The sequence below is a fragment of the Chelonia mydas genome, chromosome 5, assembly GCF_015237465.2.
Source record: "Chelonia mydas isolate rCheMyd1 chromosome 5, rCheMyd1.pri.v2, whole genome shotgun sequence".
NCBI classification, from domain to species: domain Eukaryota; kingdom Metazoa; phylum Chordata; order Testudines; family Cheloniidae; genus Chelonia; species Chelonia mydas.
Window position 1 is genome coordinate 55,240,525 of NC_051245.2, and position 24,104 is coordinate 55,264,628.

The following is a 24,104-nucleotide window of genomic DNA, read 5'->3' on the forward strand; positions in this document are numbered from 1 at the left end:
CTGTGTTTGTATTTTGTTTTTTAAGGGAACATAGGAAAGGGAAGAAAAGAATGCCATTTGAACATCTTAAAACTCAAAAAACTCAACACACACCTGTTATAGATAAATGGTGCTGGCAATTCCTTTTTCAAGGGAAGATGAAAGAGTTCATTAATTATTTTTAGAGCACTCAAACCTGTGCAGCTCTGCTGCTTAATATGCTGCAGATAATGCCCAGCAATGAGAGACCTTGTACAGACAAAAGTTTAGCAGCTGCATTTAAATTTAGGTTATCTACCTGCAAATTACCATCATTCCCCTCTCTTCCTTGAAACTCAACAGCTCCCAATATGCATACAAGCTAAACAGGCCATTCTCAAATATCAATATATAAATATGTACACTTTGGGACCTCCAGTTATTTTTCAAGGACGGGGTTGGCACCATCTTATACTCAGACAACTCCTAACCTAACCAATTCCCACAACTCCACCTTATAACAGGATGGGAATGGGTTTCTTTTTAAAGGGGAGGTAACCCTAAACTGCAGAAGAAAATGGTAGTGCAAAATCACGTAGAAATTCTGGTAAGATGCCTGGAAAATGTACACATAATCCAAGTGTACTTCTTCAGAAATCATTGAAAAAAGTGATGATTTGGGACTTTACTAATAACTTAGAAGGTTATTGTTAAAATCTGGAAAATGCCCTCTATGAGAAACAGTATAGCATTTTCTAATGATGTAGAGTTTCTTTGGAAGAATAAACCAACTACAGTTTTCTAAAATGTAAGAAAGATTTATATTCACAGTAGCTGCTGTTTTTAGTTAGTTATGGAAACAATCATTCTGGGAATGCTCCCTTTGCAACACATTATGTCTGTTTGATCTATTGTTGTGAGGGAGCAGTATATTGAAATTTACACAAATCTTGCCCTATGAAGTAGTCAGAAAATAGGATTTTTGGTAAATTTCTAAATACTGCTTATATGCAAGGCAAAACAAGAGTGGAACCACTAGGTACACAGAAAGAAAAGGAGTACTTGTGGCACCTTAGAGACTAACCAATTTACAGAGTCATTGCAGAGAAAAGTTGATCACTATGGGAGAGCGAGAACTAAGCTATATCTTAATATTAGAAAGTGTTGTACAGCTCATCTCTCTTAAAAAAGAAAAAAATGTCAACCAACCAACAGCATGCTTAACTGTATAACAACCGTAACCGTATAACAACCTTAACACTGAATCCACCCGATGAAGTGAGCTGTAGCTCACAAAAGCTTATGCTCAAATAAATTTGTTAATCTCTAAGGTGCCACAAGTATTCCTTTTCTTTTTGCGAACCTTAACATAGTTCCTTTACAATGAGAATTTCATTATATTTTCAGTCTGATGTCACAATATTATAATTTTCTACATATGGTGCAAATGATGCAAGTGGTTGCATTCTGCTGGAAATGGTTGAAACCTTTCCTGATTAGTTTAATTTTCCGATTTCTAGACTCTATACCAAGTGTCACCACATCCATATATACTGTAGCAATTCATTGTTTCTTATCTTACCTGCCACTACAGAGAAGCCAACGAGCTAGAGAATAGTGAGGTATGATCTTCTGTATGACACTAGCCATCACCATGGTAACCACGAGCTGTACACCTATCACACCCTGTGGAGGAATAAGTTAAGTCAGTATATGTAAAAACCCTAAAGTACAGACCTTTTATATTTTAAAAGCAACCTTTCATAGGAAGTCTAATGAAGGTTTGTTTTTTTGTTTTTTTTTTTTTAAACGAGAGGCTTACTACATCAGTTTCATTAAATGATCTGAGACTTGCTACATTCAATCCTAGACCTGTTCTAAAAAAGGTACTGTTAGGCCAGTGTCCTGTCTGACAGCTCATGAATCCTTAGCAGTGGCGGACTTAGGGTTAGCGGGGCCCTGTGCGCAGCTTCATTTTCATACACACCCCTCCCCAACTCGGGACCCAGCCAAGAAAAGGAACACTCTCTCTTATCTCTCCCACCCCCCGTTTTTCATTTTTTTTCTTCATCCTCCTCCTATATTATAAATAATAGGAAGTAAATGACAGTACAGTGAGGTACCTTGATTGGGGCAGAATCTTGGAGGAAGTTTGGGTGTGGGGTGCGGGCTCTGGGCTGGGGTGCAGAAGGGGTCATGGGATGGCACTTACCTTGGGTGGCACAGCTCCCAAAGTGATCGGCACACCCCTCGGGGGGGGGGGGAGGGGGAATCTCTGCAAGCCACTGCCCGCAGGCACCAGTCACACAGCTCCCTTTGGCTGCAGCTCCCAGCAAATGGGAGCTGCGGAGTCAGTGCTCAGGGGGGGACAACGCACAGACACACCCCCCCCCAGGGACTGTAGGGACATGCCGGCCGCTTCCACAAGCGGTGTGGAGGAAGGGAGGCAATGCAGGCAGGGAGCTGCCTTAGTCCTGCTGCTGGCACATCTCTGCACGCCCCTTCGGGTGTGGGGGGCAGGGCAGTGGGTCTCATGCACTGCCTGGGGTGGGGGCAGCACGTGGAGCCGCCTACCCCCACCCAGCCAGGGGCATGCAGAGATGTGCCAGCAGCCGTCGGCTTCCGGGAGCAGCGTGGGGCCACTGGCCACGGTATGCAAGCAGCTTGCCTGCCTGAGCCCTGCTGCATACCCAGCAGGGACTCAAGGGCAAGTTGTCAGATGAGATTTGTCCTGCATTTTGAGGGTCCCCGTCATTGGGGGCCCAGTGCCACCGCACTCTTTGTTTCATGGTAAATCCGCCTCTGATCCTTAGTGCTAGATATGTATCCAAGAAAGCAGGGATTTCTCTGCTTTCTAGTGGTACAAGCAATTTATTTCTGGCCGTGACATTTCACAAAATATCAGACCTCAAAATTATGTCACAGATTACCATCTTGCTTTTTGTGCTTTCTTCAATTCTGACATGATTTTAACAGCTGATACTTTACAAGCCTTTTAGAGCTAACGATCTATAACATTTGTAAGAAAGCTGGAACTTCAGCTTTCAAAAAGCATAAAGCAGTTGTTCCCAACTTTAATGATTCAAGGGATAAATTAAAATCATGATGGAATTTTGACAATTTATGGTATAGGTGGAGAAAGGAAAGAAAAAAGCAAGATTGTAATGGGGGTGGCACAACTTAAAGTCTAAAACTCTGACCACACAGCCCGTAACTCTTTGGCAAGATTAATAATGTCTTCTTATCCCTTGTCCTTGACCAAGTTTTGCTCACTTGCTATTTGAACAAAAATTCAAATAAGATCACAAAAGTTTTTTTTTTTTTAATTAAATTTCACTAGATGCAACTTTCATGCGATACAACTCTTTTCCTTAAAGTTCATCTACACTAAAAATTGAAATGCTTTACAAATTGTAATTCCAGTTCTGTTCTTGAACACCCAACAGCACGCTCCAAAGCTTGTAAAAATCAAATATTAATGAGTTCAATATTATGATACGAGTATACACCGGACCTTTGCTATAGCCCAGGGTTCGGGATCCATGCGTGGTCACGCGTTGCCATGGATCCCAATTTAAATATTTAAATTTGGGATCCATCACCACAACCGCGCTATCCGCAAATCTGCGCTATAGCGAGGGTCTGGTGTATCAACTTGCTTATTTAGCATTTGCATATTTGGTGAGCCAAGCAATAGCGTTCTTAGTGGCCAAATGGAGCCCTCAAAGACCACTGCTGAATTTGATTAGCAGGCACTCCTTGACAACAACGTGTATCATGGTTTGATCTACACCACTTGGATTGCCTCAAAGACCCCAAAGGTGCTCGCTGGCGCACAGAGGCCTTGCCCAGTCCAGAATTGGCTAAAAAGGGGCCACTAATGATGTAGCAGGTCAAAACTGGGCAGGTGAGCATTAGGGTCTGTGATGAGGAACTGACTGGCGGATAATGTTAACCGTCAGTCTTCCTGCCACAAGGACTCTTTTACATCGTGGCGTGGCCGCCTCAACCATAGTGGGTGTTCTGATGAAAGACGTGCAGCTGATGGACCTAAAAGGTCACTGAACAAGGGCAAACTTGGGTTGGCACATACCTTCTCAAGCAGTTTGCCAACTGCAATCTCCCTCGTGATGTAAAGGGGAGCAATGTGGCTCAGAACTAGAAGCCATGAAAGATGAGTTGGTCAGAGAGTTCCTGTGATGATGCACATTGTTGAGTCGAGTTGCAAGTCAACAAGTTTCATGTGTGCTGACCGACTCCATACTGGCGCATAGTACTCTGCTACTGAATTTGAGATGCCAAGGACTGAGGTCCGTAGGGCTGGTGCATCTGCTCCCCATGAAGAACCTGCCAGTTTGCTGTGAAGGTTGTTGCATGTATTGACCTTTGCTGCTGCCTTGTTCAGGTGACTTTTGCATGTCAGCGTTCAGTCAAGGATCACGCCTCAGTAAACAGGGTTCACTTCATGCTTCAGCTTCCGGCCATTCGTTATGATGTTAGTTCCCTTTTAGCAGTGGCTTGGTGGAGATAGAATGTGCTAGAGACTGTCTTGCTGGTGCTTGGCAGAAGGTGCCATGTCTTGCTATAGTTGGCCAGCTTGGCAGCATCGTCTGTCGGGGTTTTCTCCAGTGCAGAGAAAGTCTGAGCCTGTAGCCCGCAACATATGTTGTCTGCATAGATGAGCTTCCACAACTGGGTTGGTGGCAGGTCATTGATGTATAGACTAAAAAGGTCGGGGCTAGAACAGACCCCTAGCATAACCTGTTCATCTGTTTTCTTCCAAGCACTTGGTTTCTCACCCACATGCATCCTGAACCATCTGTCTCAGAGGAGCAGTTCAATGGCATCAGTAACCCAGGGTGGGAGGACTCTTGATATTTTAACAAGTAGACCCGTGTGCCACACCATATCGTACGCTGCAGGGAGGTCAAGGAAAATAGCACCTGTTTTCAGATTTCTTTGAAAACCGTTTTTGATTAATGTGGTTAGAGCAAGTACTTGATTGCATGTGCTTAGACCATATTGAATGACTGCTTGATCGCCCTTCAAAATGTTCTCCACCTCTGGTGTTATTCACTGTAACATTAGGTTCTCTAGAACCTTGAGAGACAGAGAAAGCGGCAATATCAGGAGATAGCTTGATGCTATGTTTGGGTCTTTACCAGGTTTTGGGAAGCCAATAACTTTTGACATGCGCCAGATTTTCGGCAGTTTTCCTTCATTGGTGACCCTTGTGAAGAATTGAGCCAGCCAAGAGCGGACACATGGGCCAAGATGTTTCACGAACTCTGGAAGGATGTTATCATAGCAAACAGTGGTACCAGACTTGATGTTATATAGCGCTCTGGAACTGCGAAAAGTTCAGGGCAAGCTCTGGATTTGTACTGCTGGATTTGACCTTCCCACTCACTCTGGACTCAACTATTCATTTCCTTTTTCCAGGTGCGTCTTTCCCCATGCGAAGCAGGTGAATGGCTACTCTCAGATGATCGGCTTGGTTTTGGTGGTTGCTGGGCTATTCCAAGGCGACAAAGTAAAACTCCAGCATTTCTGGCTGGAACAAGTAAAGTCCAGGTACTTGGTCATTTCCTTTTGTCCGGCTCAGCGAGCACAGCTCAAAGCTTCAAATAAGTGGTCAGCCTTGTCCAGGTCATCAGTTGAGTCATACTGCTTAAGTAGAGTGGCAATGGATCAGTGTTCTTGTCATGCCACCTATCAGTACCTGGCACAGTCCGGGAAAGCTAAGGATCATCTTAGCAAACCAAATTCTGCAAGCTTATACTTGAAGAACCCTGGTATCGCCACATTCTGCTAACCCTAAGAACGTGCAATCCCATAGCTTCCAGACCAGGGGGTCGGCAACCTACGACACACAAGCCAATTTTTAATGGCACGCTGCTACCTGCCAAGTCCCAGCCGCCGGCCCCGCTCAGCCCGCTGCCAAACCCAGGCCAGCAGCGGGCTGAGTGGGGCCGGCAGCTGGGACCCCAGCAAGCAGCAGTGTGCCATTAAAAATCCTGCCCGCCCCGGCCCGCTCTTCTCTGCCACCCTGTCCCCCCAGGGGCAGGGTGAAGAAGCTTGGTCCTGCCAGCTGCTGCTGCAGGGCAGGCAAGTTCCCCCCTCCCCTGCCATGCTGGGTTCCTGCCCCTCCTCCTCTCCCTCCCGCTGATCATCTGATGGCCCTTACGGGGAAGCGGGAGAGAAGCCGAGCCACAGCGCACTCGCTGCTCGGGGGAAGGAGATGGAGGCGGGGCCTTGGGGAAGGGGGGTGGAATCAGGGCATATCCCCTACAGCCCCCTGCCGTGAGCTACTCTGGGCAGGGGGCTACGAGCAATCCCAGGACCACAGCCCAAACCCCCAACCCTCTGGCCTTACTCCTGCACCCTCCTCACACACGCCCCCAGCCCTCTGCCCTGACTCCTGCACCCTCCTCACACACCCCAGCCCTCCCACACCCCATGCCCTGACTCTTGCACCCCCCACATTCCCACCCCCACCCTGAGCACCAAATGGGAGCTCCTGCACCCCCCCTCCCACATTCCCAACTGCACCCCTCGCACCAAATGGGAGCTGCCCAGGTAAGCGCTCCACACCCAAACCTCCTGCCCCAAACCTGAGCCCCCTCCCTCATTCTAGCTCCTGGCCAGACCCTACACCCCAACCCCCAGCCTGCTCCTTCACCCCCAGCCCTGTGCTCAGTGCACTCCCACCCTCAGCTCAGTGCAAAGAGAGAGGAAGAGAATGGGCTAGAACCAAGGAGAAGGTGGGTACGTGGGCAGGGCCGGGATCCCAGCCGGCAGCGGGCTGAGCGGGACCGGCAGCTGGGACCCTGGATGGCAGGAGCCGGCGGATGGAACCCCAAACCCGCAGTGGGCTAAGCGGCAGTCTTCTCCCTCACCCCTGCACCCATTGCCTTTGAGGCCTTTTCCTTACTGGGGAAAAAAGGTATGTTTTCAACCCAAGTTAGCTAACACAAGCTAACTTATACGAGGTAAAATCCTCATGAAAACAAGGCAGTCTGTAGTTTTCACATAACATACCAGGTCCAGTGGGTGGTCTTAGGTGCTTAGAAGGTATCGGTATATTTGGGTGTCGGTTCTCACATCCATACAAACTCATCTCCTTAGTCAAGTTATTGTTAAGGGACGTCACCAAACCTACTAAGGTTATTTGAGTCCATTATGTACATGATCAGGAATTATTGTCATTGACTGTGCAAATGGAGTTCCTCTTTCCCCAGAACTCACCAAAACACCTTCCATACCAGTTGAATGCTTTATTTCTCAAATGGAAAAAAACTACAAAGAAACATCCTATATCAAGCCTCACCATTGCATGGTGTGTTTTGGGGCATTAAAAGTAACTATATGGTTCACTCTAAACTCACAAACTCCAAATTTAAATTTTCTTTTGTATTCTGAATATCTTTCTGGATTATATGTGTAAAATACAGTAAAGCAAACGCTTACAAAATACCCTCACACAACATGGTTAGCAAATAGTTCCTGTGTGTGTCACTATTCAGCATGGTGTAACATGACTGTCTTGATCTAATTTGTGGACAGTTCACCTAACTATTTTATAAAGCCCCATGGTGTGGTTTGAGAGCCTCCCAAAATTATGTGTACGCATAAAGGTATATTTGTTTGTCTCTGTTCCAGATATTTCTAGAGAAAGAAGCATAATTTTATTTATTTTGAAAAAAGCTTTGCAGGCAACCTTTATACATCACAAAACCCAAAAAGGATACGCATCCTATTTAAAAACAAATCCTTTACCAGTCACCTTTTAAAGCTTTAATAGATTGAGAACAGTCATGGGATATGGCCTTTCAAGTTCTACTTTTGCCAGTTTGGGGTAAGATTTTATATAAATAACTTGTATAATTCATTCTTCACTCAGGTTGTTGTATTTGAGCTATGCTTTTTCACAATTGTAATCTTGGTAAAGCTATGTAACACAGAAAGGCTGAGAGAGTGATTTTCAATCTTGGGCACCGTATCATGCCAGACATTTTTCCACGATTTATTATGGGCAAGATGTTATTACCTGCAACCATTTTTTAAATCTTAAGATTTCACTCTGCAGTACCCAAAAATACAAAGTTCGTGACTTTAATGTCATGCTGCCACACAGATTGCAGTTTACTTCTCACCATTTCACAATACCACTACTAGTGACACTGCATTCAGTGGTTTAACTTAGAGGATCATGTTTCAATATGTTGAAAACAATCCTGGTATTTCAATAAAGAAGCCATGAGGCCCTTGACAATTACTTGAAAGGCGTTCCCCCTTAAATCTGTGAAGCAGCATAACAAGCACATCATCAGGGGAGAACTTATATAGAACATTGTATATCTTACCATTCTACTTTTGCCCATATTAATTGGTAATTGAAAGTGTTAAAGAAAGCACATAGTGAAATAACCTGAGCAAAAATCCTTTCCTCTCAATTGTTTCTTTCACTGACTTGGGATGTTGTTTTACTAGTTCTCCATTCATCACAGGATTTATCTTCTAAACCAACAAAATTTGCAAGTCTCTCTTTGCAGGTAAAAGCAATACTGTAGTAAGAATGCCAGCATTATTAAGCACTGATTCAGAAGGAAAAAAAAAGTACATTTTCTCAGAAAAGATGTTCCCTAAAGTCTCCTGGGGGGGATAAGATCTGAATTTCTAATATAAAAAGAAGCTAAGAAAAATAAAAAACATTCCCAGTCCCACTTATGGATAAAGATTATTTTTCCCTTTAAGTCCAATGTGGAAGCTAGCACAACCATTATGCAGCACTTCATTCTAATCTTCATGACCTTTTTGCAATATAATTGTGGTACATTTTACATACAAGCCAACCACTCAATAGTTGAAAGACACGCTGTGAAGTTATTTACATTTTATTCCATAAATATACATAACCCCCCAATAAACTGCATGTGTGCCATACAAGCAAACAAATACTATAAATAAAAATGCTCAAAATTCAGAAGCAGTATCAATTTCTGAAAGATAAGAACATTTGGAAAGTAAAATTCTATACAAAGAGAGACCTTATAGGGAGACCTTACACTGTAATAATCCATTCAGAAAACTACATATAGATTCAGAATTGGTCAACAAAAACCACTGCTTCAATGCTAATTTATATCTGAGCTGTTCTCTCTCTCTCTCCTCACTACCCTTTAAAAAATAATTTCAACTCTGTACTCCAAGTGACAGCACGATTTTTCAGGAATTTGATCATCACGCCTACAGAGCCTTTCACCTTCAGATCACTGATACAAACCCAGACCAGGTCAATGGTGACAGAAGTTGTTAACATCTTATAGCTGTCCAGAGGCATATGTGAAATGAGTCTGAATCAGGTATCCAGCAAACAGAACCCAAATCACAAAACTGCCACCACAATTGACAGGCAGCAGAGACACCAAAAACTGAATAGGAATGGAAACTGAACTACTTTTTTAGCCATAGAAATGGTCCTTTCAAAAATCAGATTTAAGGCACCATGGCAGGATAGAGTGGGAAAGTTTATAGTCCCACTATAAGTATTGCACCTGTTCTGTAGATCAATCTAGTTTCAGATATTTGAACTATTTCTCATACAAATCATACACCACTTTTCACCTTACTAAATTTGTATTGCTCCCTATTCCCGACTTAGAAAGCCAATATTCTAAAATTAAATGTCATCGACCATCGTGAGCCGTGTAGCTAGGAACAATAAAGTCTCTTTTGCTTGCACAGGATATAGCACACCTTTCATTAACAGTCCCTTTAATGGAATTCAGCTGGGAAAATGTGTATGTGTTTTTCAGTGCTAGTGCTGTCACCTATGTTAAGTAGCAGGGTAGACAGGGCATGGGAATTTTTACCACATTTAAAATGCTAGTAGTTGCCAGTGCATCATTTACACAAGTGCTCTTAACAATGAAGCTGAACTCATGTGGGCAAGAGTGGGAAGTTTTAGTAAAACACAGTCTTAGCACAGACAAGACGCTTCAAGGTTCCTGATGCAGCCTCCTATTCTTGAAGGACCTCAAAGGTTGAGGGAAAAAAAAAAGGGGGGGGGGGTGAAGGTAGAACAAAGTGTATTCTAGAGATCATGACTTTCACATCCTTACTATTGCAAAAGGTACATAAAACTTTGATAAGTTAAAAACAAAGTGAACAGAAATAAAGAATGAATAATTCAGATAAAGTTGCAAAACACCTGTATCACTTATCTCAGACAGATAATTGTGCTATGTTTACAAATGAAATAAAATAAAATGTTATAGATAAATACTACCTAACGCATGAGTTCTCAAAGCACTCTCAAGAAGACATTTCTATATCCTTACTTTATAGAGTGTGGTTGGATTAAATAAGTATTAGATAAGAATCAAATGAAAGCATATTAAGTAAAGATCACCAAAGTTAATAGTTGTATGCCAAGGCTCCATTTCAACGTCTCTGTATTGACTTTGTCCAAGGTCATTTTCAGACAAGAACAATGTAGGATTTTTTCCTTTTGATCTCAAACATACATGTTTGGGTTTCTACCTAAAGACCAGATCCTGCAAACACTTAACTTTAAAAATAGGCAATTCCACTGAAGTCAGTGAACTACTTACATGCTTAAAATTAAGCTCATAAAATAATTGTTTGCAAGATCAGGACCTTGACAGAGAATTAACACGGATACCCACAGACTGCCAAACATGAAGACCACTATATTCCTGAGAAACTGGCTAGTGGGATCCATAGCAAACTTACAGTCTCATCCCTAGAAATACAAATTCAATAAGAAACTCTTTGTAAATCCACAAGTCTCAGAAATAAGATTCTGAAGCAAATGTACAAAAGTCTTCTTTGAAATTTAATTCAGAACATACATTTACTTTAACTATACTTGCAAACCCACAAAAAAAAAAGCTGAAAAACTTTCAAGTGAGTTGTAAAAAACACAAGCATTGTGCTGCATTTTCAAAGCCACCAAGGCTCTTAGTAGAATGTAGTGCAATACCCTATATCTTTTCCAGTCCCAATGATGCAACAATATTTAGGGCAGCTGAAAGTTAGATGTGATGGGGGAGAGGACGGGGACTGAAATGCCATCTGACAAGGGATAGGACATTTCCAAGTTAAAAATTACTTCCCTTCTGTTCAGTTCAAGGTGGGGAGGAAACAGTGGCAGTATATGGTCATATGTAATACTGACTCAGAAGCATCACATTTTATTTTGAATGGGATGTACTAGCATTTAACATTTATATTCCAGTAGCACTTAGAGGCCAACCAGGTTGGGACCCTAGTGTGCTACGTGTTCTACAAACAGAGAAAATGGCAGACCCTTTTGCAAAGAACTAAAAAGGAGAATATATTCCATGGATGAGACAAAAATAAGACCTGATCTACACTAGGAACTTACATTGGTATAGCTATTTCTCTCAGGGCCGTGAATTTTTCTGTTGACCTAGCTACTGCCTCTTAGGGAAGTAGATTCCCTAAGCTGATAGGAGAACCCTTCCCACCAGCATAGGTCACGTCTACACTGTTGCGCCTTAAGTGTAGAAATGGCCTAAGATGTGTGCAATTCTTGGTCAATCTGGAACAATAATCACAACTACCCATGTGCCTACTGTTATAAAGTTGTACTTTTCTGTATGTACAGTACAACATTAATATGTACATGTGTATGCTGGAGCTTGCATCTTAGAAAAGCTCAGAGGGTCTTTTCTTATATTAAAGTACAAATCAAATATTACTCAGTGTGTAATAGCAACCCAAAATTAATGTGTGCATAGGTCACTGAGCACCAGGTAGGAAGGACAAGGAAGACAGAGACAGTGATAATTAGAGAAAATATAATGCCTTAGAGGGGACACTTTCATGTAGGCATTAACCTCACAGAACATCTGCAAGTCAAAGTCATATGATTTATATCTGGCAAGTAGGTTTAGTAAGACTGTCTTTAAAGGAAATTTAATTTCTGTATATACTAAGTGTTAATAAATCTAATTTTGAGAAAGGTAACTGCCTCTTAGGGCCCCTGAACATTCCCTTTTAACAACCAAGTTTTCCTGTTTTTTGTTGCTTTCTTGTCTCTACTGTTGCGTAAGACAAAGAACCTGGGAGCATGAACAGAATCAGTAAGGGATGTGCAAGCTCAGAGTTCTCTGATGCGCATGCATATACCACCAAGAGGCTCAGACATTTGAAAATGCTTGCAGCCACTTCCTATCTGAAGTCTGCCACCCCTCTAGAGACCCACAGAAAAGTGCTCCCCGTTTCCCACTGATCTCATAACCACCACCACCTGCTCCTCCTCCGCATACCACTGTGGAAGCTTTCCATAGAGAGAGTTAGGGAAGAAAGGGATTCTGCTGTCCTCTTGCATCTCGTGCAGACACCTTTGTAAACTATTTAATACACTGTATCACCAAAGTAAAAGAGCACCACCTTGCTCCCTCTCCAAAGTCCTGGGACTCTGGGCATGGGTGTGGATAAAAATAGGATGATTTTTTATTTAAATTAAATACAGATTTCAGAAAATGTACCTATTTAAAATTATATTTGAAATTATGACAACCTATGTTGAGGCCTAAATTTACAATAATCTATTAAAATCATTTAAATTTTTTTTTTAAATTCTATTAAGCAGTACATGTTTGCTGCCAAAGTTTTAATAAGTAAAACTACTGATCTGATGTAAGTCACTGGCTAAGCACCTGGAACCAGAATCTGGTGAAGCTTTGGATAGCAGTAGCCTCTTCTGCATATTCTCTTCATTTCAGTTTATTCAACTAGTTCATTTCAATGATGAGTTCATTCAAAATTAAGAAACCAACTGGGAGTTGAAAAAGCAGAAAAACTTGTTTGCTTCTTCCAATCTATGATAAGAAGTAGGTGTGAGAAGATGAGATCTACTAATTCTAAAGTCCTGAAGGACATGGTGACTAGAAACCATCAGTTCAATTCACTAACTATAGCTAAAGCTTCCTTCATTTAATAAATCAGTTTTAAAGGAAAAGCAAGTTTTGATAAACTTTTTGATCAACTTTTTTCTTATGTATCCAGGCATTTAAGGTAGTTTTATTTAACTAATAAAGCAATTTTAAATTGATGTTTTTGTGCATTTTTAATTGTATTCAGTTTCCATCTGGATAAAGCTGAACACAAATCACAAGTTAAGAATTAATCATCCAGTAAATAAGAAATGCATCATTCATCATTTTCTAACATAATAAAAAATGCAAAATTTAAGAACCTAAATAAATGTAAGTTAAGCTATAATTGCTTAAATAAATGTGTATAAGTATAGTGCATGCACCTGGTTAGCAAAAAGAAGCCACAGATTTAGTGTAAAAGCTAAACCGAGTTGCAAATCAACATGTTTTAATGTTACCAGCGAATAAAAATTAGATGTCAAAAATGGTATTACCTGTTTCCAAGTCACTGATAACTCGGAAGAAAATTATCTTGAATGCTTATGGATCAATGTCCTAACAGATAAAGCACAAGATGAGATATTAAATGGTGTCTGCTACAGACCACCAAATCACAACAGGGAACAGAATGACTGCCTCCTTACAAATCTATCTACGATGCATAGGAAAAAAACGGCATAATCATGGGGGACTTCAATTGGCGTGACATATGCTGGAAGTCTCTTGTTACCAACAGAGAAACATCCTTGGACTTTCTAAACATTATAGAGGACAATTTCCTAATTCAGTAAGTGCAATAGACAACACAGGAGAATTCTTTATTAGAGTGTGTCCTTACAGATAAAGGAAAACTGACCACAGAACTAAACGTTAATGGTAGCTTAGATATAAGCAATCATGACTTGATCACATTTATAATGTGCAAGCATAATAAAGTCTAGACCAGTAGTATATATACTTGGTGCTTTAACAGGGCCAATTTCACAAAGCTGAAAACAACTATGAGTAAAACCAGCTGGATGAAAATTTGCATCAGAACAGTCAGAATGATAATTGGAAATCATTTAAGAACACTTCACTAAGTGCCCAAAGAGTCAATCCCACATTTCAGAAAGAAAATCCCACATCTCAGAAAAAAGGCTTTGCTGCTTAACTGGACAGACAAGAAGAAAGCTGAACTAGTTTAGAGGGGAAGTGACAGCAGCTATAAAAAATAAAAATATATAACAAATGTGGAAGAAAGGGGAAGTAGACAGTAATGTTTATAAATCAGAAGTTAGGAACTACAGAAAATTGGGAAGGGAAGCCCAAAGACACAAGGAGAAGTCTACAGCCAACACAGTTAAAGAAAATAAAGAGTTTTTAAAATATATTAAGAACAAAGAATACTAAACAGTGGTATTCCATTACTAGATGGAAATGGTAGAATTATCAATGAACTCTTCATTATTAATAAATATTTCAGTTCTGTATTTGAGGAAAAATAAATTAGATAATCTAATCCTATGGTGATAACACACTTTCTATTCCCCTAGTAACTTTGGAGGACATTAAACAGAAGTTACTAAAATTAGACATTTTTATATAAGCAAGTCCAGATTAAAAAAAAAAAAAAAAAACTCTTGGATGCAAATTAAGGAGCTGAGGAGCTTGCTGGACAATTAATGTTGATTTTCAATAAGTCCTGGAACACAGGTGAAGTTCCACATGATAGGAAGAAAGACTGTTGTGCCAAGTTTTAAAAAGAGTAAACAGGATGACCTGGGTAATTATAGGCCTGTCAGCAATCCCGGGAAAGATAATGGAGCATCTGATATGGGACTTGATTAATAAGGAATTAAAGGAGGCTCATATAATCAACATGGGTATATGGAAAATAGAGTCTCTCAAACTAACTTGTTAGTCTCTAAGGTGCCACAAGTACTCCTTTTCTTTTTGCGGATACAGACTAACACGGCTGCTACTCTGAAATCAAACTAACTTGATACCTTTTTTAGATGAGATTATAAATTTGGTTGATAAAGGTAACTGTATTGATGTAATATACCTAGCTTTCTGTAAGGTGTTTTGACTTGGTACCATGCAACATTTGATGAAAAACAAAATATAAAATTAACATGGCAAACATTAAACAGAATAAAAACTGGCTAACTGGTAGGTCTTAAAATATCACTGTAAACAAACAATGACCATCAAAAGGGTGTGTTTCCAATAGGGTCCCACAAGGATTGATTCTTGGCCCTATGCTATTTAACATTTTTATCAATGACCTGGAAGAAAACATATCTTCACTGATACAGTCTACAGATGACACCAAAACTGGGGGAGTGATAAACAATGAAGAGCGGACCGGTCACTGATTCAGAGCCATATGTATTGCTTGTGCGCAGTTGACGAAGCAAACAATATGCATTTTAATAGGACTAAATGGAAACATGTACATGTAGGAACAAAAGATGGGGGACTCTATCCTGGAAAGCAGTGACTGAAAAAGATTTGGGGGTCATGGTGGATAATCAGATGAACATGGGCTCCCAGAGTGTGATGCGGTGGCCAAATGAGTTAAAGCGATCCTGAGATACATGAGGAGGGGAAGCCACAGTGGGAGCAGAGAGGCTATTTTACCTCTATATGTGACACTGGTGCAATCACTGCTTGAGTACTGTGTCCAGTTCTGGTAGCCACAATTAAATAAAGATGTTGATAATTGCAGATGATTTAGCGAAGAGCCATGAGAATGATCAAACGGTTAGAAAACATGCCTTACAGTGATAGACTAAAAGAGCTCAATATGTTTAGCTTAATAAAGAGAAGATTAAGGAGTGACAAGTACAGTCTATAAGTATCTACAGGAGGAACTAATATTTAATAATGGGTTCTTCATTCTATCAGAGAAAGCTATACTATGATCCACAGGCTGGGAGTTGAATCTAGACAAATTCAGACTGGAAATAAGGCATATGTAAGGAAATAAGTGAAGGTAATTAACCACTGGAATATTTTCTCAAGGGTTATGGTGGACTCTCCATCATTAAATTTTGAAAACAAGGTTGAATGTTTTTAAAAGATATGCTCTAGGAATTATTCTGGGGAAGTTCTTTGGCCTGTATTATACAGGAGTTCAGATTAGATGATCACAATCTCTTCCAGCCTTGGAATCTCTGAAAAACTTTTCTTTAGGAAAATAACTAAAAAGTACAAATGCAAAACAAGATTAAAATTGTTAATTTACAACAATCAACCTGAGTATCAATTCCATTTTAGCCAATACTGGAGTTTTCCAGGGACTGATGAACCCCATGCATTCCCCCATTTTTGCCAGACACACACTCCATTGATGGCCATGAGCTCCTCTGAGTATCTGGGGGACGGAGAACAGTTTAGTATTCAATCCCAAGGCCTGGTTTACACTAGAAAATTAAGTCGACTTAACTACATCGCTCAAGGTTATGAAAAATGCATACCCTTGAGCAAAGTAGTTAAGTCAACCTAACCCCCAGGGTAGACAGCATAGGGTTGATGGAAGAATTCTTCCATTCACCTAGCTACCGCCTCCCAGCGAGGTGAATTACCTATGCCAATGGAAGAACTCTTTCTGTTGGCGTAGGTAGTGTCTACAGTGAAGCATACACCAGTGGCACTGTAGCATTTTATTAAACGTAGATATGCCCCAAGTTTATCATACAAATGGCAAGCGATCCTCCCCCACCCACCAAAAGAGGTTATTGTTCTGGACTTTTGTATCAGGCCTTGAATGCTTTTATATTCTCCTAGACTCACAGGTGATTCATAATTCACTAAGTTTTTCCACAATTCTATTTATAAATTGGCTGTTCGTATTATAAGAAATAGAGTTTTGCTCCAGATGTTCACTCAAGGCCATCTGAGCATACAGGCAACCTGACTATGTTGTGAAATGAAAGCTCTCTTGCAAAAGCGGATGCTAGCAATTAAGTGGACTCTACGGTTATCCTCCGGCCAAAGCTGAAGTACTTTCTATTATACATGTTACATCATTACTGAAGCAACTAACCCAGTAAGCACTGGAAGGACCCTCATAATCACTAACACATAGTACAATGCATTTTGGAATCACCTGCCACAGGGAGAACTAGTCCAGAAAGCCTAACCCAGCTATAATGGAAAGAAACCAGATTAAGTTTTAACATTTAGTAATTAAATCTAAAGTGCCCACTCACTCATGCTAAATGAAAGCAAAAAAACATCCCTAGTGAACATGTAGATGGGGATGGGTGAAGCTATCGATTTCTAAAGTATTTAAAGCTTTCATTTTATTAAAAAGTTAAATTTCTAGTCTTTGTGATTACAAAGATCTCTTTCAAAAACATGGATGGGGCACTATCTTCCCACTTCTGTGAGCAAATCTCTAGTACCTTTTTATACAGCTCTCAACACTCAGACTTTGTCTACACTAGGACTTTTGCGCAGTCTGTTAAGCACTAGCAGAGGTCTTATTAGCTAGTCTGTCTCTACACCAGTGCTTTCCACTGTTGCAGCTGCATTGATACTAAACTAGACAAACTATACAAAGAGTTCTTGGGTGGATACACCCTAGAAAAGCAAAGCTAGCAAAAAACTCTTTCACCAATGCTATTCAGAGCCCTAAGAGCAAACAGGAAACTGTCAAGCATCAAGTAAACTTAACTCTCCTCCTAGACACTGAATCTGGAAAGTACAACCCAAAAAAAACAGAGGAAAAAGGTATCATAGCTGAGAAACCCTTCAGGCAGGTGGCTTTCAGGTGCTGGGAAAGTGAGAAAAAGTTGCTCCTCCTCCATTCCAGCAGCTGCAAGAGGAAGTGGTTCCCAATCTCCCAAATTACTCAGACATTGACCAGCCTGGATGATGATATGAAACATTAAGTTTTCAAGCAGAGTCCAAGGACAGCATCCTTGACCCTTTGCAGCTGCTAGGTGTGAAAAATGGGACATACTGGGCTTTTCACCACTACACTGGACTTCACAGCCAGACCTCCTTCCCCTGCATCTTTCATAGTGGCCTCTGGCTAATAGCTTTAGTTTACTGTTTAACAGACACCTGGTAAAAAATTTTCAGACTCTGGATTGGGTAACAACCACATAATATACACTAGAACCTAGGCACAAAGAGAAAAAGACTACTATGATTAGGAACCATGTTAAATGGACACAAGCTATTATTTCCCTGCCCCAATATTCTGCATCTATTTCAAATACAGTTCCAAACTACAGTCTCGATAAGCCCTTAAGTGTGGTGCAAGCATTTTACAACCTTCTGAAGCAGCATTCAATTCTCATCCCTTTAGAAAAGCCAAGCTCAAAAAAGAGGAAAGCATAAGCAAAAAATGGTAAAGCTTCATTTACTGCTTTGAGTGACAACTTTCATGTTTCTGTAATCCTATGTGAATAAAGCTACCCAGTAATAATCTCAACTCAATATTATGCAAATCAATAAGCACTGCAAGTGTCATCTGAATTTGTAAACACTGTAAAGGCAACATGTTTTGCAAGACCTATTGTGCAAATTAACATCTTTCTTAATACAAAGTAAACCAAAGTTTAATTCTTATTCAATTAAGAATAGAATATGTGAAAATGTTTGCAAAAAAAATTGCTAAAATTTAAACTGGTTTGTTTTTTTTTTTTTTTTTACTATATTTTCTATATGCAGCAGATACCATGAGTTCAAACTCAGTTTCTGGCTTTGTCAAAAGTTGCCCGCAGTGTCCTATTTTAAAAGTGATTTTAAATATTTAACATGTCAAAATATTTTAATCCAAATATTTACACCAAACAACTATAGTAACTGGGCTATTCTATGTGAAGTCATATTTTCTAGTTTTGAGCCTGAAGTTTTTAACAGTCCCAACTAGGCTCAAGACTTAACATATTAAAATGCATATCTTTTTAACCACATCTGTTCAAAAAAATCTCAATTTATTTAAACCAGTACAACTCTGAGGACTAATCCGCACAAAAAGTTTACTGCTTTACCTATAATTACAGCAGAACAATGCCCTACAGCTGATGCAATTATACAGCTATAAATCTGCTCATACCAGTATAACTTATTCCCATAAAAGAAGAGGAATAATATATACTACTATAAGTTGCTGTACATCAGTGTAACTACATCCACACTAGGAATTGTAACAGTACAGCTGTTTAAAAAAAATAAAGAAATCACACTCCTAAGAGTTATACAGGTACAAAATGTGCGTGTAGACCAGGCCTGAATATAGACCACGCCTCAAGTAAACTTCTCATTGACATGAATTGGTACCAAGTGGCGGAGTTCCGCAGATGACTGTCAAAAATGGAATGAGGGAGGAATAACCTCACACCTCTGCTATTTTTTTAGCTACAATTTTCAGCAAGTCTAGGTAACTGATCAGCAATCACGCCACTTAAGGCTCTCTTCCTCCCTCTGCCCACATGACAAGAATAATTTCATTTAAAAAATATAGTTATGTAAGGTGGGCCATATCTACACAATGAAATTTTACCAAAAAATTTTCTGTAGTTGGACCTAGCATAAACAAGGAATTTTTACAAAAGCCAAAGCTTTGCCTATGCTAGAGTTTTCAGCAGTACTCACACCAGTACAGCTGAACCAGTAATAGTAGTTAGCAATTATAAGTAAAATTCTCTAGACATGGCCAGTGTTATAAAGCCAACTCATTCTTCTTGCCTGTATGGACAAAAAAAAAAAAACACAACTATATTGGATTCCCTACCAAGTTCCTCTAACATGACTATGGCTATGTCTTTGTGCATTTTTACATCGATAATTAACTCATTTGTGATTAATTTGAACAAAGGATCAATCTAAAGACGATAATGATTATGGCACAATGTGTGTTGACTGCACCAGAGGTTTTACTAGCTAGCAGCACCAGAGTAAAATTCATGCTCAAGTTCTACTATCTAGGATCTGTTGTACTGGATAACGTATCTAGATGACGCATTTAATTCTTGCATCAAAAAGGCAGCCACCACTTTCGACCAACTTATCAAGTGTATGTGGGATAAAAGAAAACCAACATTGAACATCAAGATATGGGTGTACCAGACATTCATTTTGAGCATGCTGTTGTATAGTGGAGAGACTTGGACCACCTATGGTAGAGGTAAGAAAAGGCTAGCCACCTTCCATCCTGCATTCCTGTATTCCAAATATCATGTGGGAAACCAAAGTTTCTAACACTGAAGTACCTGAGAAAGCAAAATTACCAAGTCTCAGACACAGACATGTCCTTGGCTTGATCATCTGTGCCCGGTGGACACGATGGACACATTCCAAAGGTCTCCTGTATGGAGAACTTGCAGATGCACCAACGTCATTAGGCCACCCTAAGTTCAAAGTCAAGGATGGCTGCAAGAGAAACTTGCATACTTTCAGTGTCAACACTGCAAGCTGGGAAGATTACTCCTAGGGAAATTCTGCGCTACTGTAGTGCAGTAGAAAAATGCACCCCCGGAAGATTTTCTTTGCTTCCTTGCAGAAAATGGTTTCTATGGGGAAGCAAACAGAAGCTGCACCAGTACTCACTCACCCCTCCCTGGCAGCTCAGCAGCTCAGCCATGTCTGTTCGGACAGCCAGTGGGAGAGGTAAAACACTGGGGGAAGGGGAGTCTGGGGATGCCCCAGCCACCTAGGGAAGTTAGCCCCAGAAACTTCCCCTGGCTGCAGGAAGCTCTTCACCATGGAGAGGGGGGTCCAGGTGTGGAGGTGAGGTTCAGTGGGGGGTTGGGAATGGGGGGAGGGGTCCAGATGCACTGGGGCTGGGCAAACAGGGGGAGCAGCTTCCTGTACAATTACTCCGCCTCCCACTCATGTACCCAGAACTCCCCCACCAAGCTCTTTCTGCATAAAGAGCGCCCCCCACATCCAGAATCCCCTCACCAAGTCCCCCAAATCCCTACCCCACTAAGCCTCACCCCCTGCATCAGGAGCCCCCCACCCCACTGAGCCCCAGCTAGCTGCAACCTGACCCCGCCACCCCACCAAGCCCCAGTCTCCCAGCCCGCCTCCCCCACTGAGCCCTATCACCTTCACCTGGACTCCCCTACTGAGTCCCATTCCCCCTGCACCCAGAACCCCGCACCAAGCTCCCACATAGAATCCTGGTACACTTTAGGGGATTCTGCAACAAAAAATTTAAAATTTTTAAATTCTGCAAAGTTCTGCATATTTTAATTGTTAAAATAACAAACACTATAACAATATAGTCACACCATATTCAATTATTTTGGTAATGTATTTTGTCAGCAAATAATTGAAAATGGTGTGATTATATTGTTATAGTATTTGTCAGGGTTCCTTCCCCACTCTGAACTCTACAGCCATTTAAACAAAACAGAATCTAACGCATATCTAACTAGACTGCTTACTGACTTTTTACAGGAGTTCTGACCTGCATTCCTGCTCTGGTCCCAGCAAAAGCATCACACAGACAGACAAGACCTTTGTCCCCCCCCAGCTTTCAAAGTATCTTGTCTCCTCATTGGTCATTTTGGTCAGGTGCCAGTGAGGTTATCTTAGCTTCTTAACCCTTTACAGGTGAAAGGGTTTTTCCTCTGGCCAGAAGGGATTTAAAGGTGTTTACCCTTCCCTTTATATTTATGACAGTGTTATACTGATAATTAAAATATGCAGAATTTTACAGAATTTTTAATTTTGGGGGGCAGAATTACCTCAGAAATAGAAGATGCAGATAAGCAACAGGCTACAATGGAGGGCTGTACTGCACCAGAGAGTCAAAAATGCTGAAGATAGGTAGTTGACAGAGAGGAAAGTGGAGAGATGAAAAACGTAGCAGGCTTCGAGCACTAATAGCATACCAGCTTCTTCTTCTGACCCTGGCCTTATGCCTGCATTATCTGTGGCAAGCTACTATGACTTCAGAATTGGACTTTTTAAGTGTTTGCAATGCTTACACCATTGTTTTTTTAAGATGGACAGTTGCCATTCCATCACACAGCTAAATCAATGTAAAATCTTAGGGGAGACAAGACTGTACTTTTTAACCTCAGTGTAACTAGTCAAAGTTAACCCTACACACTCCCATCTGGGGTTGATCCTGCCTACCTATATCAACGTAAAAGTACAGAGCCTTTTCTCTACCACAGGGGTGGGCAAACTTTTTGGGCCAAATGCCACATCTGGGTGGGGAAATTGTACGCAGGGTCGGGGCAGTGGATTGGGGTGCAGGAGGGAGAGTGGGAGGGGGTGCAGTTTGCAGGAACGGGCTCAAGGCAAGGGATTGGGGCAGAGAAGGGGTGCAGACTGCGGCAGGGGGCTCAGGGCAGGGATTTGGGGTGCAGGAGGGGTGCGAGGTGCAGGCAGGGAGTTGGGGTATGGAGTGCAGGAGCGGTTCGGTCTCCGGCTCGGCACCACTTACCTAAAGCGGCTCTGGGGTGGCAGCGGCACACACCGGGGCCAGGGCAGGCTCTCTGCATGCCTGCCCTGGCCCCAAGCCGCACCACTCTGGGAAGCGGCCGGAACCACGGCCCTGCGCAGCCCCTGGGGGAGGGAGGGCAGGCACAGGGCCCCGCGCGCTGCCCTTGCCACGCCTCCAGGTACCTCCCCCAAAGCTCCCACAGTTCCCTGTTTCCAGCCACTAGAAGCTGCAGGGAGCGGTGCTGGGAGGCAAGGGCAACGCACAGAGTCCTCTGCCCCCCCACAGCCCGGGTGCCAGCCAATTCTGAGAGTGGTGCGGGGCCTGCAGCACCACGGGGGGCAATCCCGTGGGCAGGATCCAAAGCCCTGAGGTGCCCAATCCAGCCAGCAGTTTGCCCACCCCTGCTCTACCAGGATTTTATAACAAGATAGCTAACATTCATTATCCCACTGTAAACACACACTTTCAGCAAGGAAAGCACAGCCATAGCCTTACATTAAGAGCCTGTCTTCACCAGACTTTTCACTGACAATTAACTCAGGGTACTTAATGTTTGTGAAGGCTTGCATGGACATATCCCCCACATGTGAACTAAGTGATCAAGTCACTAAAAGCACAAAAGTCTAGCGTAAACATACCTTAAGGGTCTCTATACAACTGAAAACACTACGGTTTTAGGGGTGTTTTGGAAGGGAAGAGGACTAAATTTACCTTGGAATACCACAGTGATGATTTGAGAGCCTAAATTATACAAACTAAACTGCAATACGCTCCAACAATGATAGTCAACCAGTTACTAACTCATGATCCATTTGGCTCTCTTAGCTGCAGCTCTCTTTTTGGACTATGAAAATTTTTCAAACTATATCAGATGTTTGAGCTGCTAAAACTATAATGTTGAATATGCACAAAAATCTATTATAAATTGTTACTCCTCTCTTGGCAATATCAAGATGTCTGCTACCAATCGTGATTCAAAGATCTGAATTCTCAAAACAAGTATTCCAGAATTATTTCAGAAGTCTCATTTTTAATATGTTAACAAACCCACAGGATTTTATAAGCTATTTCTTGTGACCCACAGAACAATGAAAATAATAAAAATAAAGTAACAATGTTCTTCTGCACGTCATTTACCAGAATACTCTACTGCAGGGGTTCTCAATCTTTTTCTTTCTAAGCCCCCTCTCCCCCCCTCCAATATGCTATAAAAACTCCACAGCCCTCCTGTTCCATAACAACTTTTTCTGCATATAAATGCTAGAGCCTGCATTAGGGGATAGAATCATAGAATATCAGGGTTGGAAGGGACCTCAGGAGGTCATCTAGTCCAACCCCCTGCTCAAAGCAGGACCAATCCCCAATTTCTGCCCTAGATCCCTAAATGGCCCCCTCAAGGATTGAACTCATGACCCTGGGTTTAGCAGGCCAATTCACAAACCACTGAGCTATCCTTATAGCAAGCAGGGCAACTGCCTGGAGCCCCACAAAGCTAAGCTTTGGCTTCAGCCCTGGATGGCAGGGCTCAGGGCAGTATGGCTTCGGCTTTTTGCCCTAGGCCCTGATGAGTCTAATGCCAGCCCTGCTTGGCAGACCCCCTGAAATCTGCTCCCAGCCCCCCAGGAGGCCTTGGACCCCTGGTTGAGAACTGCTGCTTTACAGTTCAAAACTATTTAATAGAAATCCTTGTGCCTGGGCTCTGTAAGCTGAACTGTTTGAGTCATCCTTACATACCATTGTTTTTTCCTTGAATCTTTACAAATAAAAAAATCAGTTTCTGTATAAAAGATGTTTTAGATTCCTCTCTCTAA

The 24,104-nt window shown here is 41.6% G+C and overlaps 1 protein-coding gene across 7 annotated transcripts in view; it reads right to left on the bottom strand.

Moving 5' to 3' along the window:
• TMEM161B (transmembrane protein 161B) overlaps window positions 1-24,104 on the bottom strand; it is a 101,507-nt gene that overhangs the window by 76,349 nt on the left and 1,054 nt on the right. For 4 of the 7 annotated variants that reach the window (XR_006290975.1, XR_006290976.1, XM_037903195.2 and 1 more), the window contains exon 2: window positions 1,541-1,644. The exons of 1 other annotated variant lie outside the window; for it this stretch is intronic. Coding sequence is in view for 3 of the 6 variants with exons in the window: in XM_037903195.2 (XP_037759123.1) it covers window positions 1,541-1,644 (104 nt within the window). In the remaining 3 variants the exon portion in view is untranslated. Of the gene's footprint in view, window positions 1-1,540; window positions 1,645-13,384; window positions 13,404-24,104 lie in introns of those variants that run through there. 2 more of the 7 variants (XM_037903196.1, XM_043546954.1) reach the window with 2 other exon arrangements.